Below are 22,162 nucleotides of genomic sequence, written 5' to 3' on the forward strand. Positions count from 1 at the left end.
GATCTGTTGGAGAGGGGCCAGAGGAGCCACAGAAATGATGAGAGGGCTGGGACAGCTCTGCTGGGAGAGTTGGGGTTGTTCAGCCCAGAGAAGAGAAGGCTCCGGGGAGACCTTATTGCAGCCTTTCAGTACTTCAAGGGGCCTACAAGAAAGGTGTGGACAGACTCTTAGCAGGGCCTCTTACAACAGAACAAGGGCTAATGGTTTTAAACTAAAGGAGGGGACATTCAGGCCAGACATGAGGAAGAACCTTTTTACAATGAGGGTGGTGAAACACTGGCCCAGGTTGCTCAGGGAGGTGGTAGATGCCCCATACCTGGAGATATTTAAGGCCAGGCTGGATGGGGCTCTGAGCAACCTGATCTGGCAGTGGCTGGCAATGCTGTGCTTGATGCACCCAGGACACAGTTGGCCCTCTTGGCTGCCAGGACGTTGTTGGCTCATGTTAACTTGCCATCCACCAGAACCCCAAGATCCCTCTCCGTGGAGCTGTTCTCCAGCATCTCGTCCCCCAGTCTGTATGTACAGCCAGGGCTGCCGTGTCCCAGGTGAAAAATCCAGCACTTGCCTGTGTTGAACTTCATGTGGTTGGCAGCACAGTAAAACTGAAGCGATGGGGTGGTTAAACTGGCCCTCCAAATGTTGTGTCACTTGAAGGAGGCCTGTTTTGCCAGAAAGGGATCAGTGAGCTCTGGAGCATGGGCTCCAATCTGTGGGGTTTTTGATTGTTTTTAAATTTTATCTTATCCTAGAACTCTTAAGATGACAAGATATGGTGATGTGCTTTACGCTTCATAATCCGCACTGCTTGCTATTACAAGCCTAATATGTTTGAGAATGCAAAAGTGGCTGATACTGTTAATTTATTTTGAACAAGGTACTTGCTGGTACTCAGAGGAGCATTTTAGCTGCACTCCTTGAAGAAATCAAATAAGAGAGATGTGAGGAACAGTCTGGTTACAGGTTGTTTGGGAAGTGAAACTGCTTTACTGAAATTACCATCTCCAGGGAACTTGTGATAAGTCCTGTAATATTATCTGTATGCAATAGGACTATATTATTCTTGAAATTGTCTTATGACAAACACTTAATTCTCAATGTGTTCAAATTAATTTGTGAGAGTCAAATGAACAAACGTTATTTCATATAAACTTTATAAGCATGTTTTGACATGCTTTGATAAATTAGGGTTTATTTTTTTTTGCTTGATTGGAACCAGACAAATAACCACAAATGTGAAATCTTGGAAAATAAAATCCTGGAAGTTTTCTATGCAACTGCTTACAAAGTTTTACAGGCTAACTCTTCTTGAGGGACAAATAAATGAGGAATGAAAGCAGCTACTACTATCAGGAAAATGCATTAGTGTTTTGACAGATAGATGTGGAGATCTCAATACACAAAGTTTGTTTTTTTCCCTGATGTGTATTAAATAAATATACACTTAATGCAATTAGAAAAAATTGTGAAGTAGCAGGCAGGGAATTTGAATTCTTCAGTTAAGCAGTTATTGCAAATGTGATCTGTTGACAGCTTGTTGTGCTGCCACTACAGATGACCTGGAGTTTTCTTTCCGAATGACTTTTCAAAGGAAAGCTAACATAGAAAGAGACATATTTGGCCAAGGAGTGCTCTGTCTCTGGTTATCAGCAGATGCTTAGGGAAAGGGCAGAATAACAGGGCAAGTGCAGAGTAGTATTTCCTATAGAATAGCCCCCTAACATCTGACCATCCATGGCTGACTTCCTGAGCTGGAAGTAGCATCTATGTTTTTAATAGCTCTTTTCTTCCAGTATTTTTATTTAAAGAGCATCTTGAACCTATTTGTATTTTGAAAAACCATGAGCAGTCTTCATAAGCAAACTGCATTGTTTGACATTGTTTTCAAATTTTCATTTTGACATTGAGGGAAAAAACATAAAATATTTTTTCCTTTAGCTGTTTTGTGCATACTGGAAATTATTAGTCTGAAATACTGATTCCAAATCTTCTATTTCAAATTAGACAAATGATGGTTTAAAGTATATTTTGTTTATCAGGATTTTGTCACACAGGAAATGGGGCATTAGGCAACAACTTTTACGTGTTGTGTGGGAACTTGGAAGACTGATAGAAACTCTGAAAAGACTCAGCTTTTGGTCATAGGTTACTTAACTTGTTTACTTGTAATGTTTCTCAGTGCTTTGAGATTTTAAGCTAGAAGGGCCTTTTAATAATTTTATAACTATATTACAACATATGAGTGAAAGAGGTCAAACCAAAACTGTCAAGAAAATACGAAATACTTTAATAATACACTTTTTATATGTACTCTGCTCTGAAAAAGTTTTGCATACAAGTAATACTTCTAAACTAAGCCACTGGTAGGTCTCCCCTTCACCTGATTAGCTTGCCTCTGCTAGTAATCAGCAAGTCTTAAGCATTTAACGCCCATTTGAGGAGCTTAATTTGAAAATATATGTTAAAGCCCCTTTGCTCAGCCATACCTAGTGCTTGAAAGTTTATTGAGTCCCTTACAACTGGTAATTTCAACACCAACGTTTTTCAGGCACCTGCAATTTTTTTTAAGCATTGTCAAAAGTAGCTTGGTGCTAAAGTGCTTAGTGGTTTTGAGACCTTAAGTTCAGCCTAGGAGACATATGATGCTTCAAGAGATGGACCTCACAGGTACCTTCGAAACTGGGAGATGATTCAGGATCTGAATAAAAAGTAGCAGCAGCAAGCATGTTCCTTTGAGTCACAAGAGAAGGTGGTGGAACTGGGCCTCTTCAGTACAGTTCCTAGCTCCTAGGGGAGCTGCCTAGACTGCATGTAAAAGGCTTTAGTGCATTTTTCTCCTGGAAATTGTTCCAAAGTGCTCATCTGATCTCTCTGGTAACTGCCCTACCTATCAACATATAGGTGATTCTTGGGGAAAATGCGCTAGCAGCCTTTTGTGTTGAAGCTACTCCACACTCCATGTAGTCCTTGGTATTAACGGTTGACAAGTTAGTGAATCTCTGCGGCCTTAGCGGGGGAGTCACCTGGATTAGGGAGGACAAAGTTTCATATACGACTAAAATATATTGCTGATCACAGAGGCCAAGGTTTCAGATACTACTACAAAATATTACTAATATGTCTTTATCTAATGATAGTTTTATATAAACAGACCTTGGAGAGGGACTTGGATTGTAGCACATTTCACAAAGGGAATGAATGCTGTAAGTCTAGTCTCAGTTCACTCCTAAGTATTCTCTGACTTCTGCTGTGGTAGTTCTTTCCTTCTTCATTATTCTTATTTCCTTACTCTTCTTCCCATCTTTCTCGCCAGGAGGGAATTACAACTTTTTTTCCCCATACGTGACTTCAGTTCCCTCAGCAACATTATGAAAGGGAGTCACCACCATGACTTTGTTTCACTATTCAGTTGCAATAAAGGAAGTAATCCCTGGTCACAGCTGTAGTGGCCTCTCTGTTGGAGCACATTGTCTTATGATGTCCATGAGAAGGATGGTGGTGGGGCCCTAGGGTGGTGTGAGACTCTTCATGTACTGCTGTCATGGCAGCTTGGGCAACTCTGTGCTCAGCTTTGGTGAATCCTCTTCTGAGGCATCCAGCTGCAGGCCCAAGGCATTTGGGTCAGGACTACAGCAGGCGTAAGTACTTTAAGTACTTACAATGTCCATTAGTATTATCTAGACTCTCCGAGGGTGCTGCAGTGATGTCTCTAAATGAGCAGACTGTGGAATATTATGTTCCTATGTAACAGAAAGGTCTAGCCCAGGTTCTTAAGGGCATTACCAATTATTGAAAGGGCATTACCAATTATTGAAAGCATGGGAATATATCTGTAGCAAAAGGTACTTGGCACTGTTTTTCTCTAAAATCTCCCTACAATCTGTAAAAGGAACCTTGTGGTCCTCAACCTTTCCTTTAGGAAAAGGGGGCATAAACAGAGAGGCTTTGTGACTTAATCCAACATTAAAAAGTCCACTTACATTAGCTGTAAAGTAAATTTAAATGTTGTATTTAAAACCCTGCTTCTCAGTACAGCAGAAACTGTGCATAGAGCACAGGTTCTCTAGTACAACCTGAATTTGTTCATAATACCAAAGCTCCTAATTAATTGACATTGAATACTTTTTTTCTTTAAGTTGATTGTATTGACTCCAAATGTGCAAACTGACCCCCGTATGCAAACTGATGAAGGTGTTGACTTAATTTGATCTTGCTTACACCAACAAATGGAATGATATGTGACTTGAATCAGTGTAGGTCAGACTGCAGGAGGCCATGTGTGTTTGTTTTAGCATTTATGAATGGTTATATTTACCTCATTGCAAGGACTTGCTTTGGTTTCTGTTGACAAAACTGTGACTTAAGAGAATGTTTGCAAAGACAAGAACAGATGTTTCCAGGCTGCTTGCCACAGATAGGAAAAAAGTCAGTATTTACTTGTAAGCTGGTCTTGGCTGTGCCATTTTTCCAATGAGTAGTGATGAACAGTAGCCATTAGTCAGTTGCTGAAGATCCTGACTTGACAACAAAAGAATGGGCTTGGAGATGCCTTTTTGTATAGTCTGAGCTATACAGTAGAGTGGGAGACAATTACTGTAATCCCTGAAACCAGTTCTACCTTCTAACACTCATTTGAAGTATCTTAATGACCAAGGAGAACCTTAAAAGCTTAATGAAATAGATAATTCATGGATATTTTATCCCTTTCTCCACAAGCATGTTGGTTTCAAATTAGGCAAAAAACTTTTACTAGACACTTTTATGAAATTACAAAGCAACTTAGGCTCTTTGGAGGTAGTTTGGTGATTTTTTTGTTTCCCTCTGCAGGCACAAGAATACCTTCTAAATCATAGATATTAAAATCAGGCTTGTTTAAAATGGTGTTTTATAGAGGCAAGTGTAATAGACTATCAGCAGGGTTAATGATGATCTGGGAGGGTTTTGGGGAAAACATTTGTGAAGAAATGTGTGTGCACATGGTTTTAATGGGCAAGGGAGGACTCACTTCAGCCACCCAGGAGCAGCAGTGCAGGGTGTGAGGCATCTGAGGATTTAGATATGGAGTTTCAGAAAGGTAAATTAAGAGTGAGCCTACTATGGGAGAGACTACACCTGTGTGTAGTGACCATCTCCAGTGCTATATGAGTGGAAGGCACACAGTGGTCTCCCACACTGGGGCACGGTGCTCAGTGGGCCGTGCTGGGCCTTATCCTCCATGAGGGCTGTGATCTTTGGGTAAGGAGTTCAGCCTTGCTCCAATATGATGATGACTTTTTTAAGAGAAAAGTGATACAAATTTCGAAGAGATGTGGCTATAACATCTGTGTAAGCAGGAACCTGCTAGATGGAAATGATAATGAACTATAGCGTATATGACATAAACCAGCTCTGTTTTGTTTTTAACCACATGCAACACAGTGCTCTCGTGGTTCAATGAGAAGCCATTACACAAAGCCTGTGATTGTCATGAACATAGATATCGTGGAGCATGACTTCTCCTCTTACAAAACGCCAAGCAAGTTTGAAGAAATATACTGTATCAGTTTACCACCAGGGAATTTTTAAAGCTAATATATGGAGGCAACTTCTGCCTTCTTACTTTCATGATCCGCTTACTGCAGACTTGGTTAGATTTTTCTTTTTTCAGTAGGACATTATGTTGATCTGTAAATGTCATGCCTCTGCCACTAGCTAGGTGAAATACCATCTGAGCAGTTCATGGACCTACTAGTTCCACCTGCTGGCTGAAATGGTGGTGATGACCTGTCAATCAAGTGGGTTTGAGCAAGTAATCTTATGAACAGATTTTACAAATAATTCCTGTCTGAGGGTTGGGGATAGAGCCTTCTCTTTGTGAGACAAACTTTCTCACTTTCTTGCTGTTTTTTTCATTAAATTTCATCTCATTAAATTCAATTTTAAAATGCAGTTTCTAAAGCAGGATGGCAATATGTAATCACAAGTGCACTTTTAGCAAAAGAAGGACAGTAACCCTCTTTGAAAATAAGAAGATGAACAAATTAACCCACTGATGTTCTAGTGCTGCTGCCTACTTATCGCTTCTGGAGCTCACCCAGGGACAGAAAGCGCAGACAGACCCATTCCTCCTAGAGCTATTGCAGATACTGCATGGCATGCCTGAGGGCTGGGAGAAGGACAACCCCTTGTTTTGGGAATATACCCAGAAATTTCCCCAAGGAGAGAAAAGGGCAGGGATGGGGTGAACCCACAGCTGGACATAGCCCTGGATACTTCAGTGTTCACGGGTACAGAAGACAGGCTGGAGGTGAGTGAACGGGTCTCATTAGCACAGGTTGTAGGTTTGAGACTGGGGCTAGAATTCAGGGGAGAGTGGGCATGGGATTCAAGTTAAAGCTGGACTCTGCAAAGCCTGCAGGGCTAGAAGAAAGCTGAGGACTTACATGAAGGCAAATGTTTGCTTGGTGTGACTAATGCCAGAATTAGTGTTGGAGTTACTGTTAGGATTTGGGAATTGGAGTGCTCTAGAGCTTAGTTCCTTATTTGAATCTCACCAGGCTTTCAGTGCTGTGGGTTGGCTCCAGCAGAAGTAAATCTTTTTTGATTGGTTTTGTTACTACCAGGCTATGATTAAGTCTAAGTTTAAGATAACAAGGTTTCTGAGATCCTGTTTTATAGAGTTTCGTTTCTTGCTGTGTTGTCAAAGCATGTGGAGTAGATTAGCAGCTGGTTCTATGGAAGTGAATGATTTATATTGTAGGTTTTGGAGTCAGTAGGTTTTTAAAGGTCTTTAGAGTTGCCCCTTAGGTTCTTTGAAGTATCAACTGTTCAGCATATTTTAAGAGTGCGTGGCAGCATTAATTTTCTTCTGCTGCTTGCAAATGTACATCCTTATTTTTCTACCAAAGGAAGAAGAGAAGGTTTCTGAAGGAATATTGCGGTGCTGCTACACTTTCTTCTGTTCCAGGCAGTCATTGTTGACTGCCAGAGGTTCAGTCTAGCCTGCTAATAACAAATGCAAAAAAGGAGCAAATGATTCATGAATCACACAAGGTTACAGTTATACTGCAGAATAAAACAGTGACAGATTATTAGTGCATGAGTAGGTCCTACAGATGTCCATACTGACATGCTTCTTAGCATGTCATCGTCCTATATTGATTAGTTGTCCCCCAAGCATGGTCTGTGCACAGTTAAGGAGCTGAACATGCACCATGACCATATGCAGGTTGGATATGGCCATTCTCTTTGGGAAGGTGATTTAATTTCAATGACAAGAGGTGTTCTGTACCACTTGGCCTCAGAACCAGAGGAGAGTCGCTTACCTAAATTATTGAGTAATACACAGCAAGCCAAATTGACTCAGGGACAAACAAGCCAATAACTGGGTCTGAAGGGTCAGCCTGAGGAACAGCTTAATGGGGAGGGAATTCTTGCATCAATTGCAAAGATGCTGCTCATCTGCAAACATTGTTTTCTGTTCTCTCTTTTAAAGGATTTGTTTGGAAGAAAATCTCTCCAATTTTCTTTGTTGTTTCTGTTTGTGATTGTGGGTACTCAGTAGCGCTTGCAGGTATGCTGCAGCAGATTACCATGCTGCCAGTAGTTTTCATGCAGCATTACTGTTCTGTGGTCAGAAATGGTTGATTACACAGGAGAAGGAAGTGCAGAGCAGTTGTTGGGTATTTAGATAATTCTAGATGGAATATGAGTCTCATTGCATTTGACTTAAAAGCAACCTCCTTCCCTGCCCAAAACCCAAAATCCCACCCCTGAAAATATTACAGCTGCCTTCCATGGTAATTTTTTCAGTGTTTTTTATAGGCTCAAGAAATCTCAGACAGTGCTCAGATAGCGCTTCATCCATTCGGAGAGAGGTGACACTTCATCTTTCACTAAGATACTTCAGGCTCATTCTCATACCAAATCCATTTTCATTCCTGCTGTATGAACCTGCAACATAGGTTATGCAATTAGGAGGAAAGTGTTTGCAGAACGATAAGGAAAACCTGATAAATGAAATCTGCTATACACTGTCAGTCACGCTGATGCTATTCCAATAAACACAAACATGTTTTTGTGTTCCCAATTTAAAGAGAAAGAGTAAAATAATTTATGGGCAAAATTGTCTTTCTTCCTTGCAGCGTTTATATGTATATAATACTGTACACACCAGAAATATGTTAAAGGAGCATTACTGACATGAAGCAGAGTGCTAAAAAGGCAATACTATTGTTAGCATCATAGTTATAGCATTATGGTTAACAGGCTTTTTGTTCAGTAACTGGGCTCCTCTCTGTGAATGCACTATATACAGTCTTTATGCAATTAGGAGCAATTTTTAGGGTGAATGTTTGGTTTTAGGAAGGGGTTTTGCTTTCAAGGCAAATGCAGTTAGATTTATATCACATCTGTTATTATCTAAGTGGAGCCTTGTCTTCCAAAGGAGATTTGTCTTATAGAGTGCACAGATTGGGCAGCCTTCAATTTAGGAGTGGAAGAAAAATATTTTTCCAAATGTTGCTCTATAATTTTTTCCTTTTTCTATTTTTTTTTTTTTCCTGTACACTATTCAAACCTTGCTTGGAAGACAAAATCAGTCATTTCCTTGTGAGAACTGTTATTCTGCTCTTTCACTGTAGTTTCTGAGTGCCTAAGAAATGTTAATGTATTGTTAGCAGTTCCGAGGAGGTGATGTGATATCTCCACTTTATAAATCAGAATTGAAGGCTGGAGGGTTGAAGCACAGGTCCGGGAGTATTTGCTAATTTGGGGGCTCCATTCAATGACCTGATTTCTTGGCCTAATGCTTTTCGTGTGATCAAGGCACAGCACAGTCTCTGTTGTTGATTTCAGTGGCATTAGTGAGTCCTCAGGAGGTTTGCAATTTAGGCCTTAGGGTTTGAAACTGAAGACCAAAGACATAAGGAATACTTATTTGGTGACCAACTGAGTCAAGACTTAGCGTAAAGTGCTTCCCTAGCAGCACATAAGAACTGTGGAGCAGAGGTTAGCACACAGTACTTTCTCCAAGAATGAGGATCATTTCCAGTTGTCTGGAGCCTCTTTCTTCTGCTTCTACTATGCCTTGAAAATCTGTAACAAATGAGGCAGCACTCCAGTGAGTGATGGTCTCTGTAGCTGCACTCCTGATCCTCAGAACAGATACCTACTGACAAGTTAGAAATCAGATCATTTTTTTAAAGAGGATATTCAGAGAAAGCAGTCCAAACCACTTCAGCTTTGACAGCCTGGCCCAAGTGTTTCTTGTTATTGCATGAAATAATATAGTTTATGTATACATTAAAAAGTGCCCATATTTTATCTTACAGTAGTCATCTGGTGAGAGTACCTGAGTCAGTCTCTTCCTTCAGCTTGATATCCTGATACGTATTCTTCTACTTTAAAACAGCTCATCTTTGCACAGAACTGATCTGTGGTGTCATCTCAGTGACATCAGTTTACTACACTGAGAACGTAAAACTATCCCATTAGCCTGTTTGCAATATAAAATAGGCTTCTGCATTTTACAGGCTTATGCAGTATGGCAAGATTCTGGCAAGTGTAAAGGGAAAAGGTGTTAAGGAGAGCTGGCAGCTCCTTAAAGAAAAGATATTAAGTGCAAACTCTTCCAATAAGGAGGCAAGTTAAGGAAGTGCAGTAGAAGACCAGTGTAGGTAAACTGTCAGCTCTTTACAGCCCCTGAAGTTTTTTTTTTCAGAGTGAGAAGTAGGTCAGATTTCCAAGAAAAAGGATAAAAAACCAGCACATAGGGACAATAAAATCAGGAGTCTTGAGGCACAAAATGAGATGAAAGCATCCAGGTGTTTAACAGGTTGGAAGAACTCATTTTTCATGTACATTAGTAATGAAAGAAAGACTGAAAGAAAATGTTAGGGGTGAAAGCGATCAACAGATATCATTGGGAAGGCCAAAGTGTCTTTGGTTTGCTTGGGTCTTCCCCAGTAAAGTGAATGCTGCTGCTACTGATAACATGGGGGACTGTACAGCCACTGCTACCCTGGACAGGTAGGCAGGGGCCTGGGGGACAGAAAATCTAGCGTGTGCAAATAAGTGTCTCTGTACAGCCTGATATCTACGGGAGCATATACTTTCCACCTCCACTCACCATAATTAGGATGATTTGTCTGGACAACATGGCTGTACAATACCTGAAATACTGACTGAAGATGACTTGGAAAGTGTTTGGGATCAGTCCATTGTCAGAAGGGAAGCATGAGCTGAGAGTGTCCCAGAAGCAGCTTATTTGCAAGTGCTGTTCTGTACTTTTGTTACTGGGTTAGATGATGGCACTGAGTGTGATAATTTATATAGAAGGCACTAAGCTGTTAAGGAAGAAAGATGCTATGAAAGGGCTACAATTCAAAGTGGTTGTGATCAGTTGGAGAAGAAATCATGACAAGAATGGTCACAGTTCAACCAGGACATGTTCTATCTATGACTCCTAGGAGTAACCAACTTTAATGATAAAGGCTGGGGAACGACTTCTTAGGGACTAATTATTCAGCAAAAAGTCTGAGAGTTGCAGAGAACCACAAGCAAATACATGAGTCACCACTGTCATATTGTGGTGTGTAGTATTTTGGGGTGAATGGGGAGGGATATAGCCTGCAGAACAAAAGAAAAAAAAAAAATCCTCCTTGGCTGAAGTACCGTGTCAAGTCACAGGGACTATACCTTGAGAAAGATGTAAATTAACAAGACTATGCAGAGGGACAGCAACAAGACTGAACAAATGATCCCAGATAATACGCCTGATACATATGCATTGAGCGAATTGGTGTTATTTGGACTAGATGGCAGCAATATGATTAGTTGTTATTGTAGCCTTCTGCACAGGTGGGCTGCTGCAAAGCGGAGAGAATAACCTGTGCTCTGTGCCTGTGTTAGCATAAAGTCTAAAGACCATAATTTCCAGCAATGGAGATTCTGCTACCATCGTAAAAGTAGTCCAATAATGAAAGACTTTGTGTGGGGGTGGTATTGAATCTCCATTTTTGGAGTCCTTCAAGAAAAATTAGGAAACATCCTCTGGCAATAACTGAAATTGTATTAGATTCTGCTGTGGGTCTGGGCATCTCCTGACACCTCGTCCAGGTGTATTTGTGTTGTTTTCTGACACACTTCCTCTTTCATCTTTTTTATCCCTTCAGTCTTTGGTGAATATCACAATTTTCTGGATAGAGATTTTTGTAGTTGATAGGGGGATTAAAATTTAGCAAATCCGTAGCCGCCTTTTTGGTACAGAACTTCATGGGGCAGCACTTTACAATACCGTGTTTGACTATTGGCTGAAGCACTAAGAGTCTCAGACCACAGCTTCTTAGTGAGAGTGCACCTTATAGATAGAGCGAGGACTAGGAATTGCTTTCTAATCAACGTATTTTCTGAAGACTTTTAAAATGCGTGTAACAGGCTGACATACCAGCTGTCACCAGAAATCGTGTCCCCTACTGACATTCACGTGCAGTGCGTTGGCACTCATGTTGCACAGAGAGGGAGTGTTGACAGGTCCTCTTGCTAGTCACCTTGGAAAGGCAGGAAAGAAGCCAGGGTTCAGCAAAGGAGAACTGGCAATCTCAGAACACCAGGAATGGCAGAACCAGAACAGTCTGAGCAAGCAGTTACTGGACTGGCCCTGGGGTTTTTTTGCAAGTCCAAGAGGAAATGTGTGCAGGAAAAGAGAGATTTTTCTCTAGCCTCAGCCATGTTTAGCTTGGTGGTTGGGACTGACTCAAACCTCTCTCATTGTAGGACAACACTGTGGGACAATGGCATTCATGACCAGTCTTTCCAAGTTTCAGAGTCTCAAGTAGCTTCATTTGTATTAAAACTGAATCATGTTTTCTTTTGATTTAGAAGCCGAATTTGGTTTCCAAGCCAATGCTTGACAGCATCCTTTGTCTTCGTGATGACAGATGGAAGTATGTCCGGAGCCTCCTGACCCCAGCCTTTAGTGATACCAAACTGAAAGAGGTGAGATGTATGCTGTGTTGCTCTCCTAATTTAGAAGACACAATTGTTTTCTTTCATACAAGCATCTACTTCATATAGCTCTATATTAAGAACATGTAAAAAATTGCTACTTTGTGACAGTTTATTTAGACCTGAGGAGCACATGCAGTTGAGCGTACATATAGAGTATTCCAGGTCATACATTGGTGAAAATCAGAATAGATCGTCTGAGAATATGATCCTCTGTCTTTATATAAACCAGTTTGTCCATAAAAGTGTAGCAAACTCAAAAAGGAGTCTTACACCTTCCTCCCCCCCACCCTGTTAGGAGTAAGCTAAAGTACAGGAAAGGTTATTGCTCCCAGTTGGAACATAGCTTTTCGTGATTTGCAGAGTCAGCAGCTCTCACGTTAACACGGGAACTGCTGTCAGTCTATTTTCATTTCTCTGTCTCCTTCCCCCCTCCTCCTTTTATTCTTTAATCCTTTCATATAATAAAATAAGTCACTGGAACATAATGTCGTTGCCAGATAAATACCTCTGACTGAAAATAAATGTCTATGCGCTGACCTGCTGCTAATTTCCTATAAATGTCTCAGCATTTACTTAGCCATGGGAACCCATTACCCAGTAACAAAGTCCTCTTCCAGTGACACGATACCTCTTAATTAAACGCAGTTAAATGATTGACTGCTTAAAGTGTTATTTTGGGGAGAGGTTAGGGGGGAGGAGGGAGAAACCCCAACAACAGAAAAAAAAAAGCACCTCTTCTTTTATGTATTTTATTCTGAAAGGGAACCATGCCTCACTCTGGTGCCCAGTCCTGGGTTGTAAAATTTTCCACTGGGCAGACGCTTGTGTTGTCTTGACATGCCGCTGTCGAAATCCACAGTAACATCTAAATGTGTCTGGCTCTCCCAGCTCTATAGACAGCGGTCGCTTAGCAACGCCAGCTGTCACCTCCTTATTATGGTAAATTCTAATTGGCTGCCAGCCTGGTGGAGATGCTGATTAATCACGACTGACAATGCCATTGGTTATGCGCCTCGACATTTGCTCTGTCACCGGCTCCATCGTGAAATTTTAGCGAGGCGAGGATGTTTAAATATGCAAGCGATTAGTTGCTCGTGGCGTGGTGGGGAGAGTTTTGCATTTTCCTAGCAGAAATTAATCTGCCTTACTGCAGGTCATCAGCTCTTGGCTGGCAGACTAACAAAAGATAAAGCTGCGCTCCCCTCGATTTGCAGAGAGCAACCTCTGCCGGCACCAGCCATGCAGGCTGGATGGAGGAGAGCGATGAAGACAAGCAGGTGGAGGCCTTGTGCTTTGGGGCTGGGCAGCCACAGGTTTTTGCAGGTTTTGACCTATTAAACCAAAGTGGGAGGAGAAGTCATGGTGCTCGCTTTGCACTGCTTGGTGGCAGAGCTGCGATGTAGGAATAGTAGTCGGAGGTAAAATAGAGAGCTGGGGAGTGCCTGGCAGCTGTCTTACATGCAAAAATTGAGACCTTTATTTTTAGCCTGATAATCAGCTTTCCCTGTGCTGCCTCTTCCAAACTCTGTGGAAGGGGAGTGATTGTGCGTGGGCTCAGGATGACCTGGAAATGGTCACTTTCTCCTGCAAGTCTATAGAAAGTGGGAAAATGAGGCATGAGGAAGGTCTCCCTGAAAGGCCCAACTTTGTTTCTCTGTCCCATGTCTCCACCAGAAGACCGTCCATCCTTACACAGAGATGCTTGCAGTAACTCTAGGTGATATTGAGAACCTCTTTTGAATTAATGCACTCCTCAGTCTTGCATTTCATTTTCTGCCCAAGTACTTGAACTGTCTTGGGATTTGAAGTTAATGCAACTTAAGTCCTTGCCCCTGTGCTTCTTTTGCTCTTGCTTAAATTAGAAGCCATACCAACCCTTCTCAAAGGAAATTAATGCTCTTTAATTGTGATCTCACTTTTTAACTCTCCCATATTTCACATTCTCTCAGAACCTTTACAGCAGCATGGAAATAAAAATACTATATTCTAGTATTGGTCATACTACAGAGTATTTAGAGTTATGTAGAAGACATCCTGTTTTTAATAAGCTCTTCCTCTCTACCTCAAAGGAGTTACAAATAAGCTAGTTTTGGTATTTATTGCCAAGAACCTGGATATGTTGTTTTATACATATTTATAAATTCTGCTAGACATGTTCTTTATTTCTGCTCCTAAGACATTGATTTCTTTGCACAGAGATCTGAGCTCTGACAAAGTCCCACACTAAAATCATCTTCTTTGTGCACTCTGGATGCCTGCCTTGCCTTCATTCCCCTATGCAAACTCTCCAGTGATGCTGTAGAGACTGCAGACCTCTCAAATGGCTTTGGACAGTGGTTCCCCTTGATGAGCCACTTCAAACACAGACTTTGTCTGCCTGGACACTCTGAGAGAACTGGGAGTGATTAGCCTGTGACAGAGCAATAAATGTTAACAACTCCTTGTGCTTCCTGTAGCAATTGCTTCAGATAGAAGATGCACAGAGGGCTGGAGAGTCGAATGTAGGTTACTGATATCTCCATTTCAGAAACACAAGAACCTACTGCTAGGCCAAAGGACAGCTTCAACACTAGCAATAACAAAAAGCTGGTCATCCACTCTTTGGCCTGGCTGCTGGAGGACAAAGTCCAAGACAGAGCTAAATTAGGTTGCTAAGGTTTGACCTGCAATGCCCCACAGAGGCAGCTAGCTCCTATGGCTGGGGACAGAGGTGTACTTTGCCCATGTCTCTCCATGGAAGTGGTGTAGTGTCACTGAGAAGTTCACTAAACTTGAAGAATTTCTCCTCAGCTTGGCAAAAATCTCCAACAGCCAGTCACCAAAAGAGGGAAAATTGATCCCAGAAATTTTGTAGTTTGCACAGTTACAAGCATTTAACTGAAACTAGAGGTTATGGAGCCATTGGGTAGCCAGTGTAGCGATTGCTGGGTGTACACAGAGAGCTGTTTTCCTAACATTTTTCAAGATTTTCTGGCACCTTCTCCATCTTTCTCTCTCTGTGTCCTGAATTTATCTTTAAAAGCTGTGCATCGTTTCACTATTACTTTTATAGATTTCCACACATTGTATGTTCTCCATTTTTCTTTTTCTAACAAGTATGTAAAGATTAGTAAAGCAGTCCATTCCAACCAAGGAAGGTTTGGCTCCAGATAACATTACATTCAAATACTACAATGGTGAGCATAGCATAAATCAATGGACTTCTAAGCTTTATCCTACAGTAAGATTTGGTAGCATCTCAAATGAGATTCCACTACAGTTGGTAGCAGATCTGATAATAAGCTCTTTCCAGTGTGACCTGTGAACAGACCTCATGGTGCCATTGCTATGGGAGCACTAAGAATGAGAAATGAGAAACAGGAGACAGGAGACCCAAGAAGTTTCACTTGCAGCTTTGCCATTGACTGCCTCTGGGTGATCTGGCAGAAGCTACTTAAATTCTCTGTGCATGTAATGGCTTTCATCTGTTAAACAGGAATAATACCAACTGCTGAAAGTTGATCCAAGATGTAATTCATGAGGAACTGGTGAAGTAAAATACCTGGAGGCCCTTAAGTAAAAGATGCATTTCCCTATGTTCCTGTCATGCTCTCCTCAGTTATTATGTAATGAAACAAGCTGATATATTAGTGATCTTGCTGTACCAATCTTGATTCCCTATTTAGTATTTCTTATTTTGTTCCTTTTCTTTTTGCTGCGGTGCCTGTGATGATCCTACTGTTCTGGACCCCTTGTCAGACTTGATAAATAGCTTTGCTCTCTTTTACAGCCAACACCAGCAGAAAACCTATTGATTTTTATTTATTCTGATGGTGCTGCAGTAGTCTTGTCATCTCCTATCAGTATGCCAGGAATCCCTCTCCTCCATTAACCAACCATTAAAACAAAACAGAACACAAAAATTAAAGAAGAGAGCACAACATAATGTAGCATTGTCCTAAATAACTTGCAAAGTTGAGTTTGTGTTGAGGCATTTTCTTTCAAACTAAGTGAGACACAAAGCAGAACTTGTGATAACAAGGCAGAACAGTGCAGGAAAATCCCCTAGTGTCACTCTCGGGCATGCAGTTCTTCCAGACCTCACTAGGACATAAGATCTGACAGTCCAACCATTGAGGTTTCCTTGATTTGCTCTTACTCTGCTTGTGCATGATGTTCAGAGGCATTTTGGAAGGGTCTTTGGAAACTGTTATTGGCACTCAGCAAAGCAAGTATACTTACCTGAGACAAAGCAGATAATTAACGTAGAAGCTGGTATGTGAACTGTGCATGTCCTTGAGCTACAAGTCAGTGTCTGGTTGAGTTGCTCCTTTTGTTAAGCTGTGCCTGTGAATAGCAGGACCCCACCATGAGCTAATGGAAACAAACCCTCTCACAGACATCTTCCTGACACACCACTCTTTTCCTGGTTTTAGTCAGGAACTTGAAATCTGGTACAAAAGCAGTTCTTATGTTAGGGATGTGTCCTTTTTCCTTCTCCTTCCCTTGATATTTCATCCGAGTTGTGGGATAAGAGGCCCAACGTGACCTCTGCATATTGTATGTGAACAGTAATGTCTCCTGTGTGTCTATCTAGAGTGAATATGTTCCAGCCTTCTACTTTATAGTTTGGGTGCTAATGATAGGGAAATAATAATAGTGAATACTGAGGACCACATCTAACTAGAGGAACGTGACTCTGATGCCTTTGAACAGAGCAAACATCCCCATGCACTGTACATACTCAGAATCAGAAACTAATTGTTGTTATGTGCCAAATAGCATGCTGGCAGGATTTATACAGCAAAGCCCCTGGCATCATGAAAACCCTAACCCCAAATGCTCTTCTTTGGCAGAAAGAAAGAAATTTGGACTCTGGGCTACTCTTGCTATTAGATAACTGGCAGATCAAATATTTACAGGGACCATATTGTTTAGATTTTTCTTCATCCTGTTACTCTCAGCCAATCTGAACATAGAGCAGCTGGGGTTTGTTTACCCACTAAGAACTGAAACTCAGGCAGGTTATGCAGCTTTTATGTTCTGACTGGCAAATGAGAATGTGTAAGAAGTTAGTGATACCCAGGGTGGTACGAATCAACATGTGTGGTTTTGTCCCCATTTTCAAAGTTTGGTATAGTTCACCTCCCCCAACGCTATTTTTCTTGACAGCTGAACAAAGACTTTAAGTGTTAAGGAACTTGAGAAAGTTTCAGTCTGTGTTCTTTGTATTATAGTTAGCAATCTTGGACTAATTTGTGTCCCTCAGGGGAATAAAAACCCAAACCTAATCCAGGATTCCTGAGTAGATATCCCCCATAGCTTTCATATGCAAATAATTGTCTCATTGATATGACTCTGTCCTATCATACTAACAATAAATCAGATCCATATGCCCCCCTCCGCTTTTGCATGGTTAGATTCACTAATAAAAATATCTTACAACTAGAAATGAATTGCAATGGTATTTTGAAAGGCTTGTGGAATGTGAAAAGTGCAGAGGGGCTCTGAGATGCCCTGGCCAGACATATGCGCCCCTGCCATCTCTGCCAGCTGTTGGAAAGCAATAGCAACCAGCTGGGTGGTTGCAGGTCTGGTGATGTGATGAAGAATAAAAGAGAAAATAAGGCAATAAAAGGAAAATACAAAATGATCACCATCTGTTTAGGAAACATACCTGTTAAAATATGGATTTTTGTTTTGTTCTCCTTGACTGGTTCAGTTCATTGGAGGGGCTGGACCCAGAGACTTATAAAGCATTTCACCCTTGTTCAATCTGTTGAACAGAAATGTGTTAATTTTGCTGAACCATTTGAGAAGAAGCTCACTGCAGGGGACTTTCTCTAGAAAGCCAAAAGGGGAAGAAAACTGCCACATAACGTGGTATGCACCTCCCAAACACATAACTGCTACTTTTACCAAATACTAATCTGGCTTCAGAATTGTATTGAGAGACTGTGGCAAAGCCCAAATCAGTCTAGCTTTGAAATAAAACAGTGGCAACCTGCTCTGTCCCATATAGATACAGGACCTCAGGAGCAGCAAGACACATTCCTCAGACTTTTGCCTTTGGAAAACATGTTGGTTGCTCCCACATTGGCCTTCTGACTGCATAGAGTCTTGCCCATGTGTTAGGGTGGCAACATGCCTGTGCACAAAGTGTTATGCCAGTTTCTCAGAGGTGGAAGTGCCAAGCAAAATGGACTTGGCTGGGCAGGCTGTATAGCTCAGAGTGTGCTGAGAGGCTGCAGTAAGCCTTTTTTGGTAACAAGAATGTCAGAGGAGTAAGGCAAGTCTGTTCTCATGTTTGTTGACATCCGTATGCTGAAGGAGGTTTTTCGGGAAGGAAAGACAGGTTTCTGTGCATATGTCTACTGATGCTTGGCATAATTGTTGATGGAAGACTGTGATATCAAATTGTAGGCTATAAGTTTCTCTCAGCAGTCGATACGGAGAAAGAGCCATAGCAGATAATGCCTTTAGGGTCATGGCTGGATTGCTGCCACACACTTCCTCTGCCCCCCCTTAGTAGGTGTAATCAAGGCAAGTGTCTGATGCCTTTCATATGCAAAAAGTTAAAGAGAGACTTCAATGAGGTCTCGATCATGTCCTGTGTCATGGTTTCCATGAAGTCCTAAAGATGAGACTATTGCACTGTTCACTGCAGCCAAGCTGTGGGTAAGTCTACCTGAACGTCATGTGTGGGTGACAGGAAAGAACCATTAGATCAATAAATTCATATGAATGACCATTTAATGGCATCACCACTCCATAAAAGCCTTTCCTCAGGTAGCAATAGCAGTTTGCTTACAGTAACTTGTAGTGGTATACATGGTGCTTTTCTAATGTACAGGTTAAATCCCTCAAACTGAGGGACAACAGGATGGAAATTCTGGGCCTCTCATGCTAATATCTTTATTGGACTTTAGAACTATAGAAAATATTATTCCTTCAGCCCTGGAGTATGTGTAGCCTAAATGTAAAATATTGTAAATATGGATTGTGATAAATCATCAACTGACACAGGGAGTGATTAAAAAGAGAATGTCTTTGCTTGATAGCTCTTTATGTATATAGCTACAGGTGAGCAAGAACCAAAGATCAGGTAAGCAACAGGGCCTCTCATGTTTAGGCCCAGAGCTGGAGAAAGGCATCCCTGTAATGTGTACGTTTATTTTTAGCAGACAGTCCCAACATTTCATCTTAACTGTGCAAAAGTGTTTGACCACACCGGCAGAGTATCCTGAGAGCTCTGTCCCATCTTCTGGATAAAACTAATTTGATTTTTTTTTTTCTTTTTTAACATTTTAATGTTTTTCACAATACTATGTGTTCCTTTCTAGATGACACCGCTAATAAACCAGGCCTGTGACGTCCTGCTGTGTAACTTGAAAGTCTATGCAGATTCTGGCAAAGCTTTTGATATCCAGAGGTATGTTCAACATGCCAGAAATTAGTAGCAGATTAAAAAAAAAAAAAAGTCAATGGCAGCAGTTATTTTAAATATGTGCTTACTGTGTAAAAGATTTTTTTTTTCCCCTCCCTTTCTTTTACAAGTGGAGATCATAGTTTAATAGAAGATGTGTCTGATAGATGCCTTTTCTCCTGGGGGCAGCCATTGCATACTTGAAAAGTAATTTTGGAAAAGCATCTATTGTATTTCTAGCTGTTGTTTAATGAAGTTTTAACAGCTGGAAGCAGAAGAGAAAGCTGCATCAGTCCCTGTCCAGTCCACTGTCTACAGCCTGCCAATAATGTACAAATAAAGGAACTGATGTAGTATCAAATCCCTCTAGTCCATCACCCTCTTGCTTTTTTTACATGAGGTTTTTTTAGCACTTAATCATTCTTACCACATTCCTTCCAACCCCCTCTAATGGCATGCTAGCTTTTTGTGAAACGACGGGATCAGTACTCCAGATGAGAATGCACCATTGATTTATAAAATGACACTTTAATATTTTCCATACTGTGCTTTCTCCCATTTGTTATGCATTTAATATCCTATTATCTTTTTTTGTTGCTTTTTCATCAGAGGTCTTCACTGAAATCTTCACAACACTGTCTAGCCCCTTCTCTAAGCAGATGCATTTCTTGCAGGACTCCATATGTCATATGAGTAGTTCAAATGCATTCTTTCTAACAGGCACTATTTTGCATACATTTCATTTGCTGGTTTGGGCAGCACTACTGAAGTTGATCATGATTTTCCCTAAACTGGAGCAGTGCAAATAATTTTGTGTCATCTAAAGAAATAGATATTTACCCACGATTTATCCACCTCTTTTCAAGTACATGTATGGGTACGCATGCAAGTGTATGTATGTGCACAGAGATCTCTTTATTAAATTTCTGCAGAGATGCTATGAAACCTTGAGATGCATTACAGTTACCCTAGTGCTCTAATGAAAATTGACCTTTTGAGTCCTTCCAGGCTTTTCCCTTTTTTCCATTTTTCCTTTTTCTTTGCCTGGTCTTTTACCTATTGATCCATGATAGGGTTTCACCTCTCAAGAGGCACTTTGGAAAAGACCTTTTGAAAGTATAAATGAATGATGTTGACCATCTCAGAATATGATCTTCCGGATGTTTTATAATAGCACCATTTCAGCAGGTTTGACATTTATAAATGTGATTCTCATTGCACTGCAGTTTCCCAGAATTGCCTTGGGAGCTATTTTTTGGATGTAAATCATGGAATTATAGAATCTTGGAATGGTTTGGGTTGGAAGAGATCTTAAAGATCATCTAATTCCAACACCCCTGCCATGGGCAGGGATGCCTTCCACTAGACCACATTGCTCAGAGTCCTGTCCAGCCTGGCCTTGAAATACTTCCAGGGACAGGGCATCCACAACTTCTCTGGGCAACCTGTTGAGCACCTCACTGCCCTCACGGTAAAGAATGCATTCCTTATATCTAATTTAAATCTGCCCTCTTTCAGTTCAAAGCCACTGCCCTTTGTCCAATCACTACATGCCCTTGTAAAAATTCCCTCTCCAGCTGTCTTGTAGCCCCCTTTTAGGTATTGGAAGGCTGCTTCAAGGTCTCCCTGGAGACTTCTCCAGGTTGAACAACTCCAACTTTCTTAGCCTGTCCTTATAGGAGAGGTGCTTCAGTCCTCTGATCTTTTTCATGGCCATCCTCTGGACTCACTTCAACAGGTCCATGTCCTTCTTATGTTGGGGTCCCAAGAGCTGAATGCAGGACTTCGGGTGGGAGTCTCACGAGAGTGGAGTAGAGGGGCACAATCACCTCCCCAAACCTGCTGGTCACAGTCCTTTTGATGCAGCCCAGGATAGGGTTGGCTTTCTGGGCTGCAGGTGCACATTTCTGGGTCATGCTGAGCTATCTGCAACCTCCTGTTGTCTTGTACATTAATTTTCTTCAGCCATTTCGTTTTTTGCCAGCAACTCAAAACTTAGTTCAGTTATCTACCTCACAAAGGTACTGAAAAAGAGAATTAAGTGCTTCTGAAATGATTATTTTATTGCTGCACTCCTGCTTTTAACATTTCAACTTCCAGTAATGCCTCTTTTTGTGTAAGAGTTGAAAACCCGAATAAGTTACCTAACTTGGCAGTATTGTTATCTTCCAAATCTGTTCTGGTGTCATCAGAATCACAGTGCCCAAAGATCGTAGTTTAGAAATGCTGCTTTACAATGTACATGCAGCATACACTGGGGCCTGAGTCCTGTCCTTTTCTTGATACATGCTCACTCAGGTTAAAACACCAGAGAATTTGATATTATTAGCCTTTTGTAAGGGAACATAGAAGAACACTCATTGCACACTTGGCCACAGGTCGGAAGAATCAAATTTGAAGAATACTTTGCATTTTCAGTCCATTTGTCTCAAAACTAAATATAGCTGCTAATGCCCAATAGAAATAAAGATGATGACACAACTGGATAAATGGTCAGATATGTGAGGAGAGATTCAGTAAGTTCTTACGTTTCTAGATCACGGTCCACATTTGTAGTTCTCAAAGCATTTGCTGCTCCTCTGCAGAGATACAGTTTTCACATGGTGTCAGTTCCTCTTGGTTTTGACCACAATTTTGCATCATAAAGGAGCTATCAAGATGAAGGAAATCCTTGACAGGAAATTTTACTTAATCACCTCTTGTCACTGAGAGTTTAGACTGGACTGGTGGGACCTGTGGTTTCTGCAGTTCAAAATGAGAAAGAAATTA

The 22,162-nt window shown here is 41.1% G+C and overlaps 1 protein-coding gene across 1 annotated transcript in view; it reads left to right on the plus strand.

Annotated features, from left to right (window-relative positions):
• TBXAS1 (thromboxane A synthase 1) overlaps positions 1-22,162 on the plus strand; it is a 234,494-nt gene that overhangs the window by 123,115 nt on the left and 89,217 nt on the right. Inside the window, exons 5-6 of the mRNA XM_080343746.1 lie at positions 11,860-11,976; positions 19,311-19,399. Coding sequence (XP_080199872.1) covers positions 11,860-11,976; positions 19,311-19,399 — 206 coding nt within the window. The remainder of the gene's footprint in view (positions 1-11,859; positions 11,977-19,310; positions 19,400-22,162) is intronic.

This window comes from Nesoenas mayeri, assembly GCF_963082525.1.
Source record: "Nesoenas mayeri genome assembly, chromosome: 1".
Classification (NCBI taxonomy): domain Eukaryota; kingdom Metazoa; phylum Chordata; class Aves; order Columbiformes; family Columbidae; genus Nesoenas; species Nesoenas mayeri.